General features: G+C 37.4%; 1 protein-coding gene across 8 annotated transcripts in view; it reads left to right on the forward strand.

Moving 5' to 3' along the window:
• The window catches only part of LOC115219031 (lethal(3)malignant brain tumor-like protein 3), a 112,102-nt gene that overhangs the window by 39,911 nt on the left and 53,052 nt on the right, over nt 1-19,139 (forward strand). For 7 of the 8 annotated variants that reach the window (XM_029789075.2, XM_036509034.1, XM_029789076.2 and 4 more), the window contains exon 2: nt 18,266-18,488. In XM_029789075.2, coding sequence (XP_029644935.1) covers nt 18,290-18,488 — 199 coding nt within the window. In that variant the 5' untranslated portion in view covers nt 18,266-18,289. Of the gene's footprint in view, nt 1-3,296; nt 3,470-18,265; nt 18,489-19,139 lie in introns of those variants that run through there. The other variant, XM_036509033.1, reaches the window with a different exon arrangement.

Below are 19,139 nucleotides of genomic sequence, written 5' to 3' on the forward strand. Positions count from 1 at the left end.
TAATCTGTTATCTTTGCGTGCGCGCATTTGCACACTTTCTTTCTCTCTCTTACACCCCCACTCACTAATTATACGTTTTCCTCTTGTTCTCTTTCTCCCCCCTCCACCACACTTTCTATTTGCGAAGAAATAAACTTGTTGAAGTCAATGTTATAAATTTTGAAGAACTTCGTCTCTCGGAAATTTATTAACGAACAAAAAAGCCTTTTCTTTTTGGTTTTTTTTTCCAAGATGTGTTTTTTAAATTCACAAAAAAAAAAAAAAATCAGCGAAATTTTAAAAGGTATTTTGTTCTAGGTTTCAGTAAATAGTAGGTTTTGTCGTGATGTTCTTGTGTGTGTGTGTGTGTGTGTGTTTAAAGTGTGTACAGTATTAGACGACATTTTAAAGAGTATCGATTTCCCATATTGGGCTCACATTTATTAAAGGAAAAGAAAAAAAAAATTGGATTCTATGACGTTCTGATATTCCTGGAATTTTTCAGCAGGTGGGTTTTTGCGATGTAAATGAAATGCATTCGATTTCAGTGAGTGTATTTTTACCGTTTTTTTTTATCACCGCAATTTACCTTAACTATAGTAAGCTTTCCCCGTCTGTCGAGTGAAGTGAATTCTGCTAAGTACGGAAACAGAAACAATTTAAATTGTAAAGAGGATAATCAAATTGGGGCAATCTTTCGTCTCTAGTAGACCTTTCCGTCGATTTCCGTAAAAAAATTTTTTTTTTTTACATATGGGCTTGCGGGAACTTTTGAAGTAATGAGAGCGAAAGAGACTAAGAAAAAGCGATTGTATGACGAGGGAAGTTCTTTTGAAGTTACCGTGCATGGGAAGCATTGATGTACATGTGTGTGTGTTTGATGGGGTGTGGGAGACAGACAGTATGTTGTGTAAGTGAAGTGCTTCTGTTAGTGTGTGTGAAGAGACAGTAATGTGTGAAAAAAAGAGATAACTGAAATTTTTTACTCGGTGTATGTGTATAATGTATGTATATATTACTTCAAAAGTTCCTGCAAGCCCATATGTAAAAAAAAAAAAAAAATTTACGGAAATCGACGGAAAGGTCTACTAGAGACGAAAGATCGCCCAAATTGGTCTCTGAAGTATTATTGATTTATACTCGTAGTCTTCAGAAAAATAAAAAAAAAAAAAAAAAAAAAAAAACGAGGTTTACAGTGAGATTTACAAGTTCGACTATTGACTATGCCGTCTTTTCTAAATCTTGGTTTTATGTATATTATAGAGCAAATTTTAGAATGAAAAAAGAAAAAAAAAAAATTGTGACGCGTCTTTAATCGGAGATAGGAAATCGTAGTCAGATGTTGATCTTATTCGATCACTGCTCAGTCTATACCGTTGCCAATGAAATGGAATATAATATAATATAATATATAGGCGCAGGAGTGGCTGTGTGGTAAGTAGCTTGTTTACCAACCACATGGTTCCGGGTTCTGTCCCACTTGGGCAAGTGTCTTCTACTATAGCCTCGGGCCGACCAAAGCCTTGTGAGTGGATTTGGTAGACGGAAACTGAAAGAAGCCCGTCGTATATATGTATATATATGTGTGTTTGTGTGTCTGTGTTTGTCCCCCTAGCATTGCTTGACAACCGATGCTGATGTGTTTATGTCCCCGTTACTTAGCGGTTCGGCAAAAAGAGACCGATAGAATAAGTACTGGGCTTACAAAAAAATAAGTCCCGGCGTCGAGTTGCTCGATTGAAGGCGGTGCTCCAGCATGGCCGCAGTCAAATGACTGAAACAAGTAAAAGAGTAAAAAAAAAAGAGTATAATATTTCAGTACATTCGAACAAAATAAAAATAAGGAATATAACAACGAATACTCCTTCCCAGAGTATAAAAACGAACACATTGAAATTATTAGAAAAGGATAGAACCCTTGTCCGGAATGTTAGAATTGGCATTTCAGAACACACTAGTGTGTTCTGAAATGCTAATTCTAACATTCCGGACAGGGCTCTTTGGTGAATGAGAAGGCGTGTGGTAATCTGCTCTAAATATTATCTAATAGCACTGCTTGTTTCCCAAAGTTAGAAATCACTTCATGACAAGCTAACATTTTTTGCCACATTATAAAAAGAAAGAAATCTTTATAAAACTGATTTTGACAACTCAAAGCTCACACTGCTTACAACTCGTCAAACTATATTGTTTGACCGGTTGGCAATCTTTCGTCTCTAGTAGACCTTTCCGTCGATTTCCGTAAAAAATTTTTTTTTTTTTTTACATATGGGCTTGCGGGAACTTTTCAAGTAATGAGAGCGAAAGAGACTAAGAGAAAGCGATTGTATGACGAGGGAAGTTCTTTTGAAGTTACCGTGCATGGCAAGCATTGATGTACATGTGTGTTTGATGGGGTGTGGGAGACAGACAGTATGTTGTGTAAGTGAAGTGCTTCTGTTAGTATGTGTGAAGAGACAGAGTAATGTGTGAAAAAAAGAGATAACTGAAATTTTTTACTCGGTGTATGTGTATATGTATGTATATTACTTCAAAAGTTCCCGCAAGCCCCATATGTAAAAAAAAAAAAAAATTTTACGGAAATCGACGGAAAGGTCTACTAGAGACGAAAGATCGCCGACCGGTTTTTTTTTTTACTTTACTAAAATATCAGGAATTGAATCAACTTTGGTGCATGCTTTGTTGAAACTCGTAGACAGCCAACCCCGGCAGGATTTGAACCGGTAACATTGAGACGCAATTAAAATGTATATCTATACAAGTGTTCCTCATAACTTTCAGAAAATTTGGTATCTTTTTTAAATGAAAATTTCTACAAACATTTTTTCAGGTCGTGCAGATTTCGATTATATCTAAATTTGGCGTAACTTCGGTATAGGTACCGGAAGTACCGGATGCATTTCAAGAAAGTGTTTTTTTATTATATATATATACATATATATATATATATATATACGGGGGGGGGGGGGGTTAGGGGTAAGAGAAAAGGGTTTCTGTTATCTTCAGAAACAAAGCCACTTCCGGTACCTATACCGAAGGATCGCCCTAAATTTAATGCGGGGGAGGAAAATCCGGAAAATCTAGTGGTCGCGCACACATACATACTTAAAGAAAAAAAAAAAAATTGATGTGTGTGCGCGCCCTACCATCTTTGTGGGATTCTCCCCCTCCATATAATCGGAATCTATACCATCTGAATGGTATTTGTAGAAAATTTCATTAAAACAACAACAACAAAAAACACGATTTTCTGAAAGTCATGCGAAAATAAATTCGGGTGGGGGCACACTTGTGTAAGTATGCCAATACTTAGTTCCGTATAGCGTTTCTGTCGTTCATCAAAGCACGCAATAAAATTTTTTTGTCAGTTTTGTCCATCCATAGTTTTAATAGTGCGTGAAGCGAAGAAAAGCTGTGTTAGAGAATCGCCTGAGATTAGATTTCATTGTAAAAACAAAAAGACACGGAGCCCCGATGGATCTCTTCATCAGTAAGTAGCCCTCGATAGGTTCTCAACGTACGTTATTTTTTAAAAAACCTGCTTTCTTGTAAAGCAATGTTCTTTAGGAAAAAGAAAAAAGGAAGTTAATTTGAAGAAAACGCTGGAATTTGTTTTAAAAAGGCGGTAGTTTCAAAAGTTGGGAAAAGCACGCGTGATTATTTCTTTTGTTTTCTGTTTTTGTTTTCTCGAGAAAGATGGAAAGAGCTGTGAATGCCTGTATATATTTTTTAAATCTTGTTTCAGTCATTGGACAGCGGTCTTGCCGGGGGCAGCGCATTGTAAAAGTTTAATCGAACAAATCAATCGATCCCAGTAATTTTTCTTAAAACATCCGGGTTACTTATTCTTTTGTTCTTTTGCCGAACTGCAAAGTTACTCGGACGAAAACAAAGCAACACCAGTTTGTAAAGCAGTGACCGGGGCAGGGGGGGGGGAGAGAAACACACGGGGGCTTCTAGTTTCCGTCTAGCAAATCCATAGACAAAGCATTAGTCAGTCGGCCCGGGACTCTTGCACAAGGTGCCGCCACGCAGTGGAAGTGAACCCGGAACCATGTGATTGGGACGCAGATTTCTTACCACACAACTAACGTTGATCTCTTTTGTTTTGTCAAATCGATCCGGCCCGCATCTGTTTCGTTACCAGGTAGGGATTGCAGAGATTGAACTGTGAGGGCGGAAGGATCTTGTTAATTGAATGGCTGTTCACTGTGTATTATTTAGAATAGAAATTAGTCCTGATTATTGGATGATGGTGATGGAAGTGTACCGTTGGGGTTACAAACGGAACACACACAGACTGATAAAATGCAGGTTTTTTCCCTACCGCTGCTGCTACTATCACTACAAATACTAACAATAACGTTGCGAACATTATTATTATTATTTAACGTTTAGGAACGCTACACATTTCTTAATTTTATTTCTAATTTTTTTTATTAACTTTTGTGTTATGATAGTCCCTAACTATTGTTGCAGTGTTTTCGGGAAAGGCATCATCAACATCACTGAATTTACTTTTTTTCTTCTTCTGAACATTTTTGAAACTTTAATACTTGTACAAAGAAAAGAAAGAAAAAAACAATCTGTGCTTTAAATGTATTGTAAACAAATTTAGAGTTATCGTAAAAGGTGGTTAAGATTCATAGGTTAACCAAATCTGCAAGGCAGGTTCGATTCTTGGTTGAGATGCAGATAAGGCTGAACAGTTTTGGGAGTTCGCTTGGCAACTTCGTAGTCACGGGTTCGATCACGTTGTATGGTACCGCAGGCAATATGTTTTGGTAGACTGTTGATTGGTCCTCACCCATCCCTGTTAGTTTTTTTTTTTTTTCCCGTAAATGTCTAAAAATGAATTTTAACGAAATTTTTGTCGAGATTAGTTTTCGGCAGTGTATATTATGAAATGTCGAGGTTTTACACAAATATCGAAGGAAAAAAGGTTAAAAAAAAATAATAATAAAATTACGGAAATTGATTATAAAAATCGAAGTGGGAAGATGAGAGTAGCATTAATTATCTTAGGTCGTTCAATTCTCCTCAATTGATCAATAGAGTAAACTTATCAGTAACAAATCTATAGTGGCTACTGAAAACATCTGTAAGCTAAATTTGTTCCAGTAAGGGAAAATATGTAATGACTATTATTTTAAACTTGTTTCTTATCCATCCATCCATCCATCTATCTATCTAAAATAAATCCGTTTCTTTCGGGATTTTCCCATATTTGATAGTTTTCCATTTTTGAAAACATTAAGAAAGAGAAAAAGCGTGGAAAAATTCAGATTTTTATTCCGAAAGTCCGCTGTCCGTCTATATATGTTTACCGGTGTGAAAAAAAACAAAAGCGTTGTCCAGAAGCCTAATTTGGTCTTTCGATAACAGATATCAAGGCAAATAATAGGGTCGATATGATGAATTAAAATCACTTGAATGTGTTGCCCTCTGTATTGACCGCAGTCCAATGATTGGAACCAGTGAAACAAATACTGTGCATAGAAGCAAAACCTTCGACGTTCTCCCCGTAATCAACCTTTAAAAGTTGCAGTATTAGGGAAAATAATAGAGAAGATTCGCAGATAGTCTGTCGAGAGTTTAGTTTTTAAATCTTGATTTTTTTTTTTTTTTTAATTAGTTGAGATGACTTCTCTGTCTCTTATTCCAGTCATTGAACTGCAGCTATGCACCACTGTGAATGACAAATCGACCCTAGTACTTATTTTAAAGCCTGGTATCAATTCTGTCGGACTCTTTTTGTCGAGCCACTACGTTACGGAACCGCAAACAAACCAACATTAGTTATCAAGTAGTGGTGGGGACAAATGCATACGTAGATACCTACGTACGAACGACTCTATCTACCAAATTCACAATGCATTATTCGGTCTGAGACTTTATTAAAGGACACTTGCGCAACCAAGGTGCCTCGTAGTGAGACTGAACCCGGAACTATGTGATTGAAATTCGAGCTTCTTAACCCCACAACCATCTAGGAATTCCAAATATATTCCTAAATTCATAACTCGTATTGAAACAGTTTACACAATGTAATTTTGTGTTTTATATATATTTAATGCCAATGAGCCATTGCACTTCTGACAGTAAGACACAACAAGGAGCTTCATTCGTATCATACTGGTCGTTATTATATTACGTTCTTTTTCGGTTTTCTCGTCGGTATTTCAATTAAAAGGTGATAAAGATCGATGGATACTCAAGAAAAATTTTTTTATATGTAGGCGTGGTTGTGTGCTTAAAGAAGCTTGCTTCCCAACTATGTGAGTCTTCGGTTCAGCCCTACTGCGTAACCCCACGGGCAAGCATTTTCTGCTATAGCCCTGAGCCGACCAAAGCCTTGTGAGTTGGTTTGGAAGATAGAAATTGAAAGAAAGTAATATTTTCCTCCTTCACCGTTTGACAACCGGTGTCTGTTTATTAGTTTGTTTACGTCCCCGTAACATAACGGTTCGGAAACAAGTGACCGATTGAATACGTATCAGGCTTAAAAAATAAGTACTCAGGTCGATTTGTTTGACTAAAACCCTCCAAGGTTGCTGAAAGAAGTAAAAGATAAAAGATAATATGACGTTTTCCATCTCTCAAATTCCACTGACGAGATAATTGGTCAACACGAGCTGACACTCGAAAGCGCTGCGCAGCCGGATCGAACCCAGAGTACATTGTTCCTGGTTCGATTCTACTGAAATGCATAACCATGCCTGCGTTTTACCGGAAACATGCCTGTGATTTCCCTCTGGTCCGACAATATATATTGCACTTAGTATACATGGTATCATGTATAACTTGAGAATCTGCGTTACACTATGTAACTCCAATACCATACGCGCACAATGTGTACTTTCTCTCTTTTCTCTCTTTTACTTGCATCAGTCATTTGACTGCGGCCATGCTGGAGCACCGCCTTTAGTCGAGCAACTGAACCCCGGGACTTATTCTTTTGTAAGCCCAGTACTTATTCTATCGGTCTCTTTTGCCGAACCGCTAAGTGACGGGGACGTAAACACACCAGCATCGGTTGTCAAGCAATGCTAGGGGGACAGACACACACACACATACATACATATATATATATATATATATATAAACATATATACGACAGGCTTCTTTCAGTTTCCGTCTACCAAATCCACTCACAAGGCATTGGTCGGCCCGGGGCTATAGCAGAAGACACTTGCCCAAGATGCCACGCAGTTGGACTGAACCCGGAACCATGTGGTTGGTTAGCAAGCTACTTACCACACAGCCACTCCTGCGCCTGGGGACTTGCATCACTCTATTTACACGCGTGTAATGTATGTATGCATTTGACATGGATAGTCTGTGCGTGGTGATTTTATTTTGACGAACCTTGGGGAAAAAATCAATAAAAATGTCCAGTAACAAATAAGTTGTAGCTGCTGTGAGTAGCTTTTAGTTTAGGAAAAGACAGCAGTATAATGAATATATAACTGTTAAGATTAGTTAAGTTCTTTTGTTTTGTCTATTTGGTCTGTCTCTGTCTCCTGATGTAGTTTTTTTTCTTCTCTGTTTTCTCTCAGCTGTTTTGGCGAAAGAAGATAACGAAATTATTTGAATACATTATTTGAAAATAGGGTTTAATATTAGATTTATTCATTTTTTTTTAAAGATTAAAAGAAAATCTGGGTCAGTTTTGACCAGGCAGATCTTATAACTGACATTCGAATTGTCACTATCTTGTCTTTTCTCCGGACGGTGGTTTCTTCTGTTTTTAAGACCTGTATGATCTGTTTCGAGAGAAATTTGGTTGCTATTTCTAACAGGTTGCGTAATCACGAACAGGTTACCCCTCCCCGTGTTTGCTTGCATTTTACAAATGCTGTTTCGTCCCAAGTCGGCCCTGATGAGACAGCTGTTATGGTCAAAAGCATTTCAGTTAGGATTATCTCGCCTTTTATATATCCTGTACCGTATTGTCCGATACGTCCTCTTAGTTAAGATAGGTAAATTTCGAGCGAAATTTATCTGCTTTTTCTAACAGGTCGAGTAATCACACTAGAGGCTTCCTTATATTATAAAGTCCAGATTAGCCCTGAATGAGCAAAGGTTGCAACCTTGAACATCCCGTTTTAATGTCAGAGATAGTGTAAGACTGCATAATTCTTCGTGTTCTTCTCTTTCTAAGACGTAGGGCGTTGTTTGGGGACTTTATTTGCTACTTGTACGTATTGTACTTCTGTGAGGTGTAATAAGTTTTCAAACTGTGATAGCATTAAATTTTCTAAGCTCAGCTTTCTCCCCCACCCCAGTTTCTTGCTGAGTTTTGGAATCGTTCTCACTTCATTGTGGGAGGAAGGAAAAGCAAAAAAATGGGTGTTAATCCCCCCTCATTTTCCAGCATTTCGGTTTCTTTTCATATAACAGGAATTAATATTTTGAAAGAATTTTTTTCTTTTTTTACATTTTTGCCCTCCACCTTTCCCTTCTCCATGAGAGAGTGATAGCTATTCCCAAAACTCTGAAACTGTTTTCGTGTTGAATTTCAAGGATTCTCAATTTTTTTTACTTGCGATATAAAGACAAAATATTTTGACACATTTTGCGTATACTGGAATAATAAGAAAACAAAGGTGTTTTGTCTTTTATTGGTTCTAGTGCTTGGACATCTTGAAGGGTTTAACCGATAAAATTTTAAGTTTTTTTGTAAATGGTAAATTTTGGGGACATAAACAAACTGACACCGTTGGTCGCGCGGCAATTCATACATTTTAGATAATTAATATATGTAAGCTAATAAATGTAATTTAAACAGCAGAAAATTATTTGCTTAGTCTGTAAATGAAATATAGTTATCATGGTTTTATATTTCGAATTTAATATTTTGTTTCCACTCATTTTAAATACAATTAAAGCGTCTGGGGACATCTTGCGGTTACACCGTTTGGGAACCCCTGTCGCATTTCGTTTGCTTTTCTCTATTGTACAATTTCATGCTTTTCATTGATAACAAATAAATTATACCCAGATCAGTGTATCAGTCTTTCGTATTAACGCGCAGAAACGTAAAACTTGATCATAGGATTGTTCGTTAATCTCCGTAGAGAAATTTTATTTATTTACTTTTGTTTTCATGACGTGTGGAAGGTGACATTTGCTTTGAAGTGAGAGCAGAAAGGGGAAAGATGTATGTACGTGTATATGAAAGATAGTGGGTGTGTACGCGCTCGCTCGCTGTGTGTTTGTAGTCAGTCATAAACACACACGTACACCCATTATCTTTCATATACACGTACATACATATATACATATACATGCATCTTTTGTGTGTGTGTGTGTGTGTGAGAGAGAGAGAGACAAAATGAAGGTGTGTGTTCTCATGTATGTCTAAATGGCTAGGGTTCGTTCTTACCCGCTTCATTTCCTTCACGAAACAAGGGCAGAAGTTTAAACTCTTCAGCATCATAAATTTCCCTGAGCTAAATAAAACTGTCCGACACTTTATCTGTACTTGCTTAATCTAGAGCGTAGAATTCACATACGCATAAGTACACGCACAAACATATATACTTACACAATTTTGTGTATGTATGTATTCTCTTATGTTTCAGCCCTAAGGCTGTGGCCATGCTGGGGCACCGCCAGTGTAATCACCTTTCAAATGGCTAATCCTAGGTGATTGGCTTTTGGTGAAGCAAGATCTGGGGTCTTGGATAGCAAGAAGTCAAGTTGTTTCCTGAAAACATCTACACCCACTTCATGGATAGCCCTGAGATGTTTTGGCAAGGCATTAAATAGCTGTGGATCCTCGAATCCCAAGCTATGGTCCTCACCTTAGCTGGGATAGCTGGGACCTTTGGAACAGTGTAGAGACATTCAATTTGGGGTCTCGTATAACTCATGATTCCAAAGTTTGGTGCCAGTCCCTCCAGTAACTTCCACATATATCACAGCATACTTCTCCCATCTTTGTTCCAGAGAGTAGTTGTAGCTCTTTTAGTCTCTCCCAGTGGCTCAGCTGTTCCACTGATGAAATCTTACTTGTGTAATATCGCTGAACCACCTCGAGTTCCACTATTAATCTGAAACTGTAGGGGGACCACAGTTGAGAGCAGTAATCCAGATGGCTGAGGACAAATGTCCTCCATAGGACCAGCATAGTTTCTGGTTAGTGACATGCATATTAGTATATTAGATGTCACCAAGTCTCTCAGGTACTGTGTTTTGTGTTGTTGGGTCGTTACGAGGCCCCTGATGTTCAGCAAGAATACTGGTGTGAAATGTAGTGTCGGTAGTGGCCACTGGTTTGACATGTGCAGAGGTGTCAGAGGTGGTCGTGAATACTGATATGTGTTCCTCACTGGATGTCTGGTGAAGCCAGGTCAGCTGCTTTACAATCTTCTGTGCAACCTCCAAAACAGCCTGTTGTTCAGCAGCTACTGTCTACACTGCATCTACAGTTTGTTTCCACTGCATTCACAGTCTGTTTCCTCCTGGGTGGTGGCATTGTATCTTGTGACCTGACTGTGTGTCGTTGGAGGTTGTTCTTCCTGGTCTTTGGGGAAGTGGAATGAGTATTGTTCACATGGGATTTGGGATGAGCAAATCTGCAACCTATCCCAATGTTACCCTGCCAGCAGGTACTCTTTACATAGAACTTGCAGACTGGTTTGGTTTCCTTTTTACCAGAGCTATTGCCATTACAGGTTCTATTTCATATTCCTTGTGAATCCACCTTTGGCCCATATCCATTCTCAGCTTGCTGATCTACTAGTGTGTGTGGGAAATTTATTTTGCTTAAACTTCTGGTCTTTTGTGAAATAAATGAAGCAGATAAGAAGGAACCCTAGCCATGTACACATACATGCAAAAAATACATAAATAACAACATGCATCTTCACACTCTCTCACACACACACATATGAAAACAATGTATGCATATGTATTTATGTATGTTCGTGTGTGACTGACTACAAATACATAGAGCTGAACACAGTGCACGTGCATACATGCATACAGTTACACACATGTACACCCACTATCTTTCATATACACGCACATACATCTTTTACTTTCTCCTCTCACTTCAAAGCAAATGTCATCTTTGCACACATCATGAAAGCAAAAGTGAATAAATAAAATTTCTATATGGAAATTAACAATCATATCATATTATATGATCAAGTTTTATGTTTCTGAGGGTCAAAACGAAAGATTGCTGGTCAGTGTTCATTTTTAAACACAAAATCCCTGAGACCTGTTACATGCATAGATACACACATCTCTCCATCCCTCTCCCTTTCTTTCTATCACATACACACTAAAGATGATGTGGCTCACACACAACCTTCTCTCTCTTGCTTACACGTTCACATGCACATGTATACTTTCACAACAAATAAGCTAAATAAATAATTTCCTCTTACACTCAAAACAATCCTTAATTTTGCTAAATTTCAGCACCTTTTCAATTACAATTAAAAATTATACTTGTAAAGGTGCTGAAAAGTTTTATAAAGGCAAATGTAGGAATGAAGTGCTTTCACAAGGAAAAAATAGTTGAAACCTCTTCAGTTTCAAATTTTAATGAAAAATGAGAGAGAGATAAAAACTATATTACTTGCAATGATTTCAACTCATTTTTGTGAAACACTCAAGGGAAAATAGGTATGTGAAAGTCCAAAGGGTGTCCATTTTATTGTCAACTAGCAGTATCGCCCGGCGTTGCTCGGGTTTGTTTCGACCCGCTGGAATTGTAATTTTGAAAAGTAAAAATTTTGTGAACATTTTTCTGGTCGAAATACACCGAAAAGTGGCGACACAGCAGTGAAAAAATCGTAAAAAATAGGGATTTTCATAGAAAAAAAGCATCTTTTTGATGTAAATATTTTTGGTGTTAACATGGTCCGATTTGAATTTTATGTTCTACGGAAGGAAGAGCAACCCTTCTTCTACCATACTCTCAATTTTGGTCAACTTGCGCCGCAGGGTCTCGGAGGAGATAGTGTTAGTTGAAGGTTACCATTCTAGGTGCCTGAGTAACAACCTCGCGGATTTACAGATAAATGAATTAATTACTATTTTACAGAATAAAATTAAATAATTCTTGAAAATTAATTAATATTAATATTTTTTGAACAAAGTAAATAATTTTAAAAACTTATATAATAATTTTTTTTACACAAACGCGAACGGGGAAAATTTGGGTGGCGAATTCGATTTACATACCTAAATTTTTTCTTTTTCATGACATTGTAGCAAAATAGTAGTGAATTATATAAATACCAGCAGTACATTTTTTTTTCTGGGGTATTTTTTTTCAACCTCATCACATATTTGCCCCTTTCAATTTAAACAAAGTCTTAATTAAGCAATTACGGCAGCTTAGCAATGGTTTCAATACAGGCGTGACATCTGTATCTCAATTGTTCAAAACCCTTCGAATTTTTTCGCACGTGATGATATCATAGTGAAAACTTCAGTTATTTCTGTCTTTCACTCTGTCTGTCTCTTTACACACACTAACAAAAGCACTTCACTTACACACCACACTTTCTGTGTCGCACAACCCATCAAACACACACACACACACACACACACACACTCACGCACGCACACATGTACATCAATGCTTTCGGAGTGAAATGTTAAAATATTGAGTTTTCTCGAATTTTGTCTTAATTGGGGGTGAAATTGAAAGAAATATATTATGGCATGAGTGAATGGAGTACTTTGAAAAATCTTAGGTAAATTCTAATTGAAGAAATTGTGTGAGGAGTAAATGGTTATGTATTTATTTGTTTCTGTTTGCTGTGTTTTTTTATTTTTTGAGTAGTGGTTTAAATACTTTCAGTTTAGTCTTCCTCAAATCACTCTGTCGCTATTTACTTTCATTTTATTCGTTGCACATTGTGTGTGTGCGTTTGCATGTGCTGTAAACCAGACTAAGAAAAGCATTTGACATACACACCAGAATGTGAGTTTTCTGTAAATTTTGCTTAATTGGAGTTTAAATTTTAAAAACTGGACCTGGCATGACCCGATGCATTCTACTCTTAAAAATGCTAGGTAAATTGTAATTGAAGAAATCCTATATTGTAGATTTCTATAACTCCCAAAGGGAGGCAGATAAAATCTGCCTTTTATAATAAGAGATGTCTTGAATTTTTCCCTCTTAAGTGAAAGAATTTGAACAAAAGAACGGATGTTGAAAAACATCCTAAAAAGCATTTTCTCCACTTAATGTTTTTCCACAAATGGTTTTCATATTAATTTGAAAATCATTTCAATATATAATTTTCTAGTTAATCTGAATTTGAAAGATCTCAAAGATATACTCATCTAGCTTGTGGTGCTTCAATTAGCAGTGGCTTTTACAATTTTCCCTTTTAAAACGAAATGAGTTTGAAAACCATTACCCAATATATTTATTAAAATAATGACTTGTATAACACTAGTTCTGCTAACATTACTTTAGTATTCACCAGAGAGTATTAGGGAAGTAGTATGTATGTAAGTAAGTAGTATGTATGTAAGTAAGCCATATCTTAACTCCATAATTTGCTTAGGTCCAGAATTTTTTACAAACAAGGTCGATTTTTATTTTGTTTGTTTCATCGGCACCTTTGGCAAGTGTCTTCTACTATAGCCTCAGGCCAACCAAAGCCTTATGAGTGGATTTGGTAGGTGGAAACTGAAAGAAGCCCGTCATGTATATATATATATATATATATGTGTGGTGTGTGTGTGTGTATATATATATGTGTGTGTGTTTGTGTTTGTCTCCCCAACATCATTTGACAACCAATGATGGTGTGTTTATGTCCCTGTAACTTTGCGGTTCGGCAAAAGAGACTGATAGAATAAGTACTAGGCTTACAAAGAACAAGTCCTTGGGTTGATTTGCTTGACTAAAGACGGTGCTCCAGCATGGCCGCAGTCAAATGACTGAAACAAGTAAAAGTGTAAAAGAAAGAATATCAGAACACACACGCACGATAATAATAGTTGTGGCAGATACTGGTGTCCTGCAACTGGCATGTAAAAGCAGCCATTACACTTTTGGAGTGGTTGGTGTTAGGAAGGGCATCCAGCCATAGAGACCATGCCAAATCAGATTGGAGTCTTGTACAGCTTATCAGCCCTGGTCAAACTGTCCAACACATGCCAGTATGGACAACGGACGTTAAATGATGATGATGAGTGATAATTACTGCTATATTTGTGTATCAATCAAATCATAAATCCAATAATAGAAAAGCGGTGTTTTAAATAAACCTAGAAATGTTTCTCTGCTTGTTTGTTTTGGAGGATGTTCAAAGCATTTTCATTGCACCCCTAAAATTTTAGAGGGTGTGCTTGCACCCCCTGAAACTCCCTGTTCCCAAGCCTATGCTTAGCTCTTACCATTGCTTGAGTGGAACTTGTTAAAAGAGATGTCAGTTTGTGTTTCATTAACGAGCAAGTCATATCCATTATTGGCTCTCAAAAATCTCCCTCAGTAAGATTGCAGTTCTGAATGTATTTGCATGTGCAACTCTGTACACATTGGATTGTTTTTTTTGTTTTGTGTGGTTAGTGGTGCACTGTCAAAGCAAAGCCTCATATCATTAGCTGTTTGCACAATGTGATGTGCATTTGCTGCTACTAGTTTACTCCTTGTGGTTGCATGTCCATTTTGCAGTTTACTCCAAGGTTTCTCTTACTGAGTGCCTATGGTTGCCTGTATAAATTTTATGTGGACTTTCAGCAATACACACACACGTTTGTTTGTGTCTGTATGTGCATATGTTGTGTGTATATGTGTATATTTATGCATATATTTGTGTATGCACGATTATGTATGTTTGAATAGTGCATATGTATGCATATATGCTTGATGGTGACCTGGGATGGGAGAATTGAAAACGTGTTGTGTAGAGGTGGAATAAATAGGCTTGTATATTTAAATCAATTTTGAATATAATCCAAGAAATTTGAAGCATTTTGTGAAATAACCAAGTTGGTATTTAGAACTTAAAAGGTTTTTACATAAAATTGTGCTGGAAGCTTTTCAATTTAAATATAAATATTTGCACTTTAAGACAAGCAAATATGTATTTTAGGATCAGAGGCGGCAGCTCTGTACTGATTAATATAAAATGGCTTGTCTCTCTAGAGACAATTTCAGAAATACATTACCTATGGGTTTCAATTAATTTTGAAAATAATTAAAAATTTTATGAATTTAGTAAAAAAAACTATTGTTGTCATTATATTGATTTCAGTTTTTGGCACTAGGCCGGCAGTTTTATGGGGTGAGGGACCAAATTGATTACCCCACCATTCTTTAACTGGTACTTACTTCATCAACCACAAAAGGACGAAAAGCAAAGCTGACCTCAGTGGAATTTGAACTCAGAACTTAAAGATGGACAAAATGCTGCTGAGCATTTCTCCTGGTGTACTAATGATTCCACCAGCTCACCACCTTATTGTTGTCATTATATTAAGTTGATATTAATGTGGTGAGCTGGCAGAATTGTTAGCATGCCGAGCAAAATGCTTAGTGTTATTTCATTTGTTTTTATGTTTTGAGTTTAAATTCTGCTGAGGTCAACTTTACCTTTCATCCTTTTGGAGTTGATGACTAGGGTCGATGTAATTGACTTATCCTCTCCTCTGAACTTGGTGGCCTTATTCCAAAGTTGATGTCTGGTAGATAGCTTTAGCAAAAGATTCTTGTATAAAATTACAAACTCTATAAAATTGGTAAATGTCTAAATATCTGAGATTGTGTCTGTCTCTTTTTTTTATTTTTCGTTTTGCTTTTCCTTGCCGATTCTGTAGGAAAGGGCAGCGCCCCTGGGTGTTCATTCATAAGCTTTTTAGACTGGTGAGATTGATGCCATTGATTTTCCTATTGAACTGTTGCAAGTCAATACCTATGGGGAAAGATATGAGCAACTGAGGTGGTGGTGAAATTACAGAGGACAGGAAGGACTGGGCATAATGATTAGTAAGGAACCTTGAGTGGTGGTGAGCACAACCAAGGTGATGGGAGGAAGAAAGGTGTGCGGGACAGGAATTTCTGAGTGGAATTGGCAAGAGACCATCATAGTTGCAGTAGCAGAGGCAGAGACAGCACAGCTGAAGGTCAGAAGCTGGAGCATTTCATCGACCGAGAAAGGATGAAAGGCAAAGCTGATCCTAGCAGAATTTGAACTCAGAATGTAAAGATGGACAAAATGCCACTAAGCATTTCTTTCGGCATGCTAATGATTCTGGCAGCTTTCCAGTGAGTTTATACCATGTTAGATGGCCCATTTCTGCATGAAGTCCAAAATGTCTGAATGCAGCTGTTGTAGTACTCTTCCAAATGGAGTATGAGACATTTTGGCATTACCGTTTTGGTGATGTCTATTTGGCATCACTAATTCCATACAGGTGGAGGCACATGGCTTAGTGGTTAGAGCAGTGGACTCACAGTCGAGGGATCGCGGGTTTGAATCTCAGACCTGGCAATGTGTGTGTTTATGAGCGAAACACCTAAGCTCCACACGACTCCGGCAGAAGGTAATAGCGAACTTCTGCTGACTCTTTTGCCACAACTTTCTCTCGTTCTTTCCTCCTGCATCTTGCAGCTCACCTGCGACGGACTGGTGTCCCGTCCTGGTGGAGAGCCTATACACCAAGGAAACCGGGAAACCGGCCCTATGAGCCAGGCATGGCTTGAGAAGGAACAAAGAAAACAAAACAATTCCATACTGACTTATTTTACATCAGGCATTCCGCCCTCTGAACTGCTCTCTCCCTCTCTGTGTCAACATCTGGTTAAGTTTGTATGCTTAATGTCTCTCTTGCTCTCCCTCCTTCTCTATCTATCTGTAAGTGTATATTTCTGTATGCATGCATCTTCGCATTCCTCCAAGTTTCATAAAGTACTGTCACAAAAACAGGTTGAATGTCCAGTCAGTCGTACCAAATATTTAGGTACAAAATGCCTGTGAGATACATGCCAACAAGAGAGTCTGCTACAAATAACAGCCAAATCTTCTTAACCCTTTCGTTACTGTATTTATTTTGAGATGCTCTGTGTTTCTTTCAATTATTTTAAATATAACAAAGAATTTAGTAAAATAACTTGCAGAATACTGGAAATGAACAACACCACTTGTATGACAATGACAATCATTTAATGATAATTAAGCTAGTGTTAGGAACAAATTGTGATAAAGGTTTGGTGGAAAATTTTAATTCAAAACTTATGAAAACAAGACATTTGTATTTAGAGCCAGAGCTGTTTTCGGCTGGGTTGGTAACGAAAGCGTTAAAGAAAGGATATTGGATATGCTGTGTCTGTACAAAAAAACTTATTACATTCATTTTATTCTGTCTTTAAGCAACATAACTGATTACTTCAGCTGGTTTGAGACTCTTAACCCTTTAGCATTCAGATTACTCTGTCAAATGTAATGCTTATTTATTCACATTCATCATCATCATCATCATCATCATCGTTTAACGTCCGTTTTCTGCGCTAGCACGGGTTGTTTTGAATTAATCGTGCTATCTCATAGCTTTGAGATTTCAGTGATGTGATTGTTAGTTTTGAAATGACATTGTAGAGTAGGTGTGAGGTGCCGATGCTGGTTGATTCGAACATAAAACAAAAGTTGAATATTTGGACCAGATGCATCATCGGATGCTTGAAGCTATGAGATAATGCATGCTTAATTCTATGGCAATATGAATAAATAAGCATTACATTTGACAGAGTAACATGAATAATGAAGGGCTAAAGTTGAGGCCGATAATCTAGTAGGAGCCATAACCCTAGTCTTTTTTAACAATACTTCATTTTAGACATTTACATATCCAGGAACAGAAATAAAACATCTGATGATGAGAATAGTTCAAACTAACTGAAATGTAGTGTAAATTAACCAATCACATCATCAAAGTCTTTAAGCTATGAGATAATGCACGATTAATTCAAAGCAATATGAATAAATAAGCATTACATTTGACAGAGTAATGTGAATGCTAGAGGGATAGATTGGCCATTTTGGGCCCAAATATTCTACTTGTTTTATGTTCAAACTGGCCAGATCCAGCCTCTCACACTTACCCTACAATGTCATTTTAAAAATAATCACGGCATTGAAATCTCAAAGCTATGAGATAATGCTTAATTAATTTAAAACAATTTGAATAAATAAACATTACATTTGACAGAGTAATGTGAATGCTATAGTGTTAAATTAAAAATGAATGCACTGTTTCTTTTCTCTCCTGATTCTAGTGTTAATATTTTCCATTTCTCTTGCAGAACTTGTCTGACAGATAGACCCTCATGATGAGTGTTCCTGTTAGCCAACCAGCTAATGCCACTCTAGCTCCTGCTGTTGTGTCTCCTGCCACTGTAGTGAAGAAGTTCAAAGCTACAGATGTTGCTGACAACACCAAGACGGTGTTACCTCTGGCACCAGGGACTGTACCCATTGCCACTTCACAAGGTTTCCCAGGAGGAATCAGTCTGACCATTTCCAATGGTGAGTTTTGTTTTAAAATCTTATTGTTGTAAATATTGCATGGTATTCCTCTATTGGTTTTTGTTATTTATCTTTCGACACAAAGTATGTGGGCCTTCAGTGTCATTCTGCTAATAAATGGAGGAGTCTTATTTCTTTATTGCCCACAAGGGGCTAAACATAGAGGGGACAAACAAGGACAGACAAAGGGATTAAGTCGATTACATCGACCCTAGTGTGTATCTGGTACTTAATTTATCAACTCCAGTGCGTAACTGGTATTTAATTTATTGACCCCGAAAGGTTGAAAGGCAAAGTCGACCTCGGCGGAATTTGAACTTGGAGCATAATAGCAGACGAAATACCTATTTCTTTATTACCCACAAGGGGCTAAACATAGAGGGGACAAACAAGGACAGACAAAGAGATTAAGTCAATTACATCGACCCCAGTGCGTAACTGGTACTTAATTTATCGACCCCGAAAGGATGGAAGGCAAAGTTGACCTTGGCGGAATTTGAACTCAGAACGTAACGGCAGACGAAATACCGCTAAGCATTTCGCCCGGTGTGCTAACGTTTCTTCCAATTCGCCGCCTTAATAGATGGAGGATTCTTGTCAGAGCCAATACTTAGCTTCATGATCTGAAATCTTCCTCTTCCTCATCATTTT

The sequence above is a fragment of the Octopus sinensis genome, linkage group LG14 (assembly GCF_006345805.1).
Source record: "Octopus sinensis linkage group LG14, ASM634580v1, whole genome shotgun sequence".
NCBI classification, from domain to species: domain Eukaryota; kingdom Metazoa; phylum Mollusca; class Cephalopoda; order Octopoda; family Octopodidae; genus Octopus; species Octopus sinensis.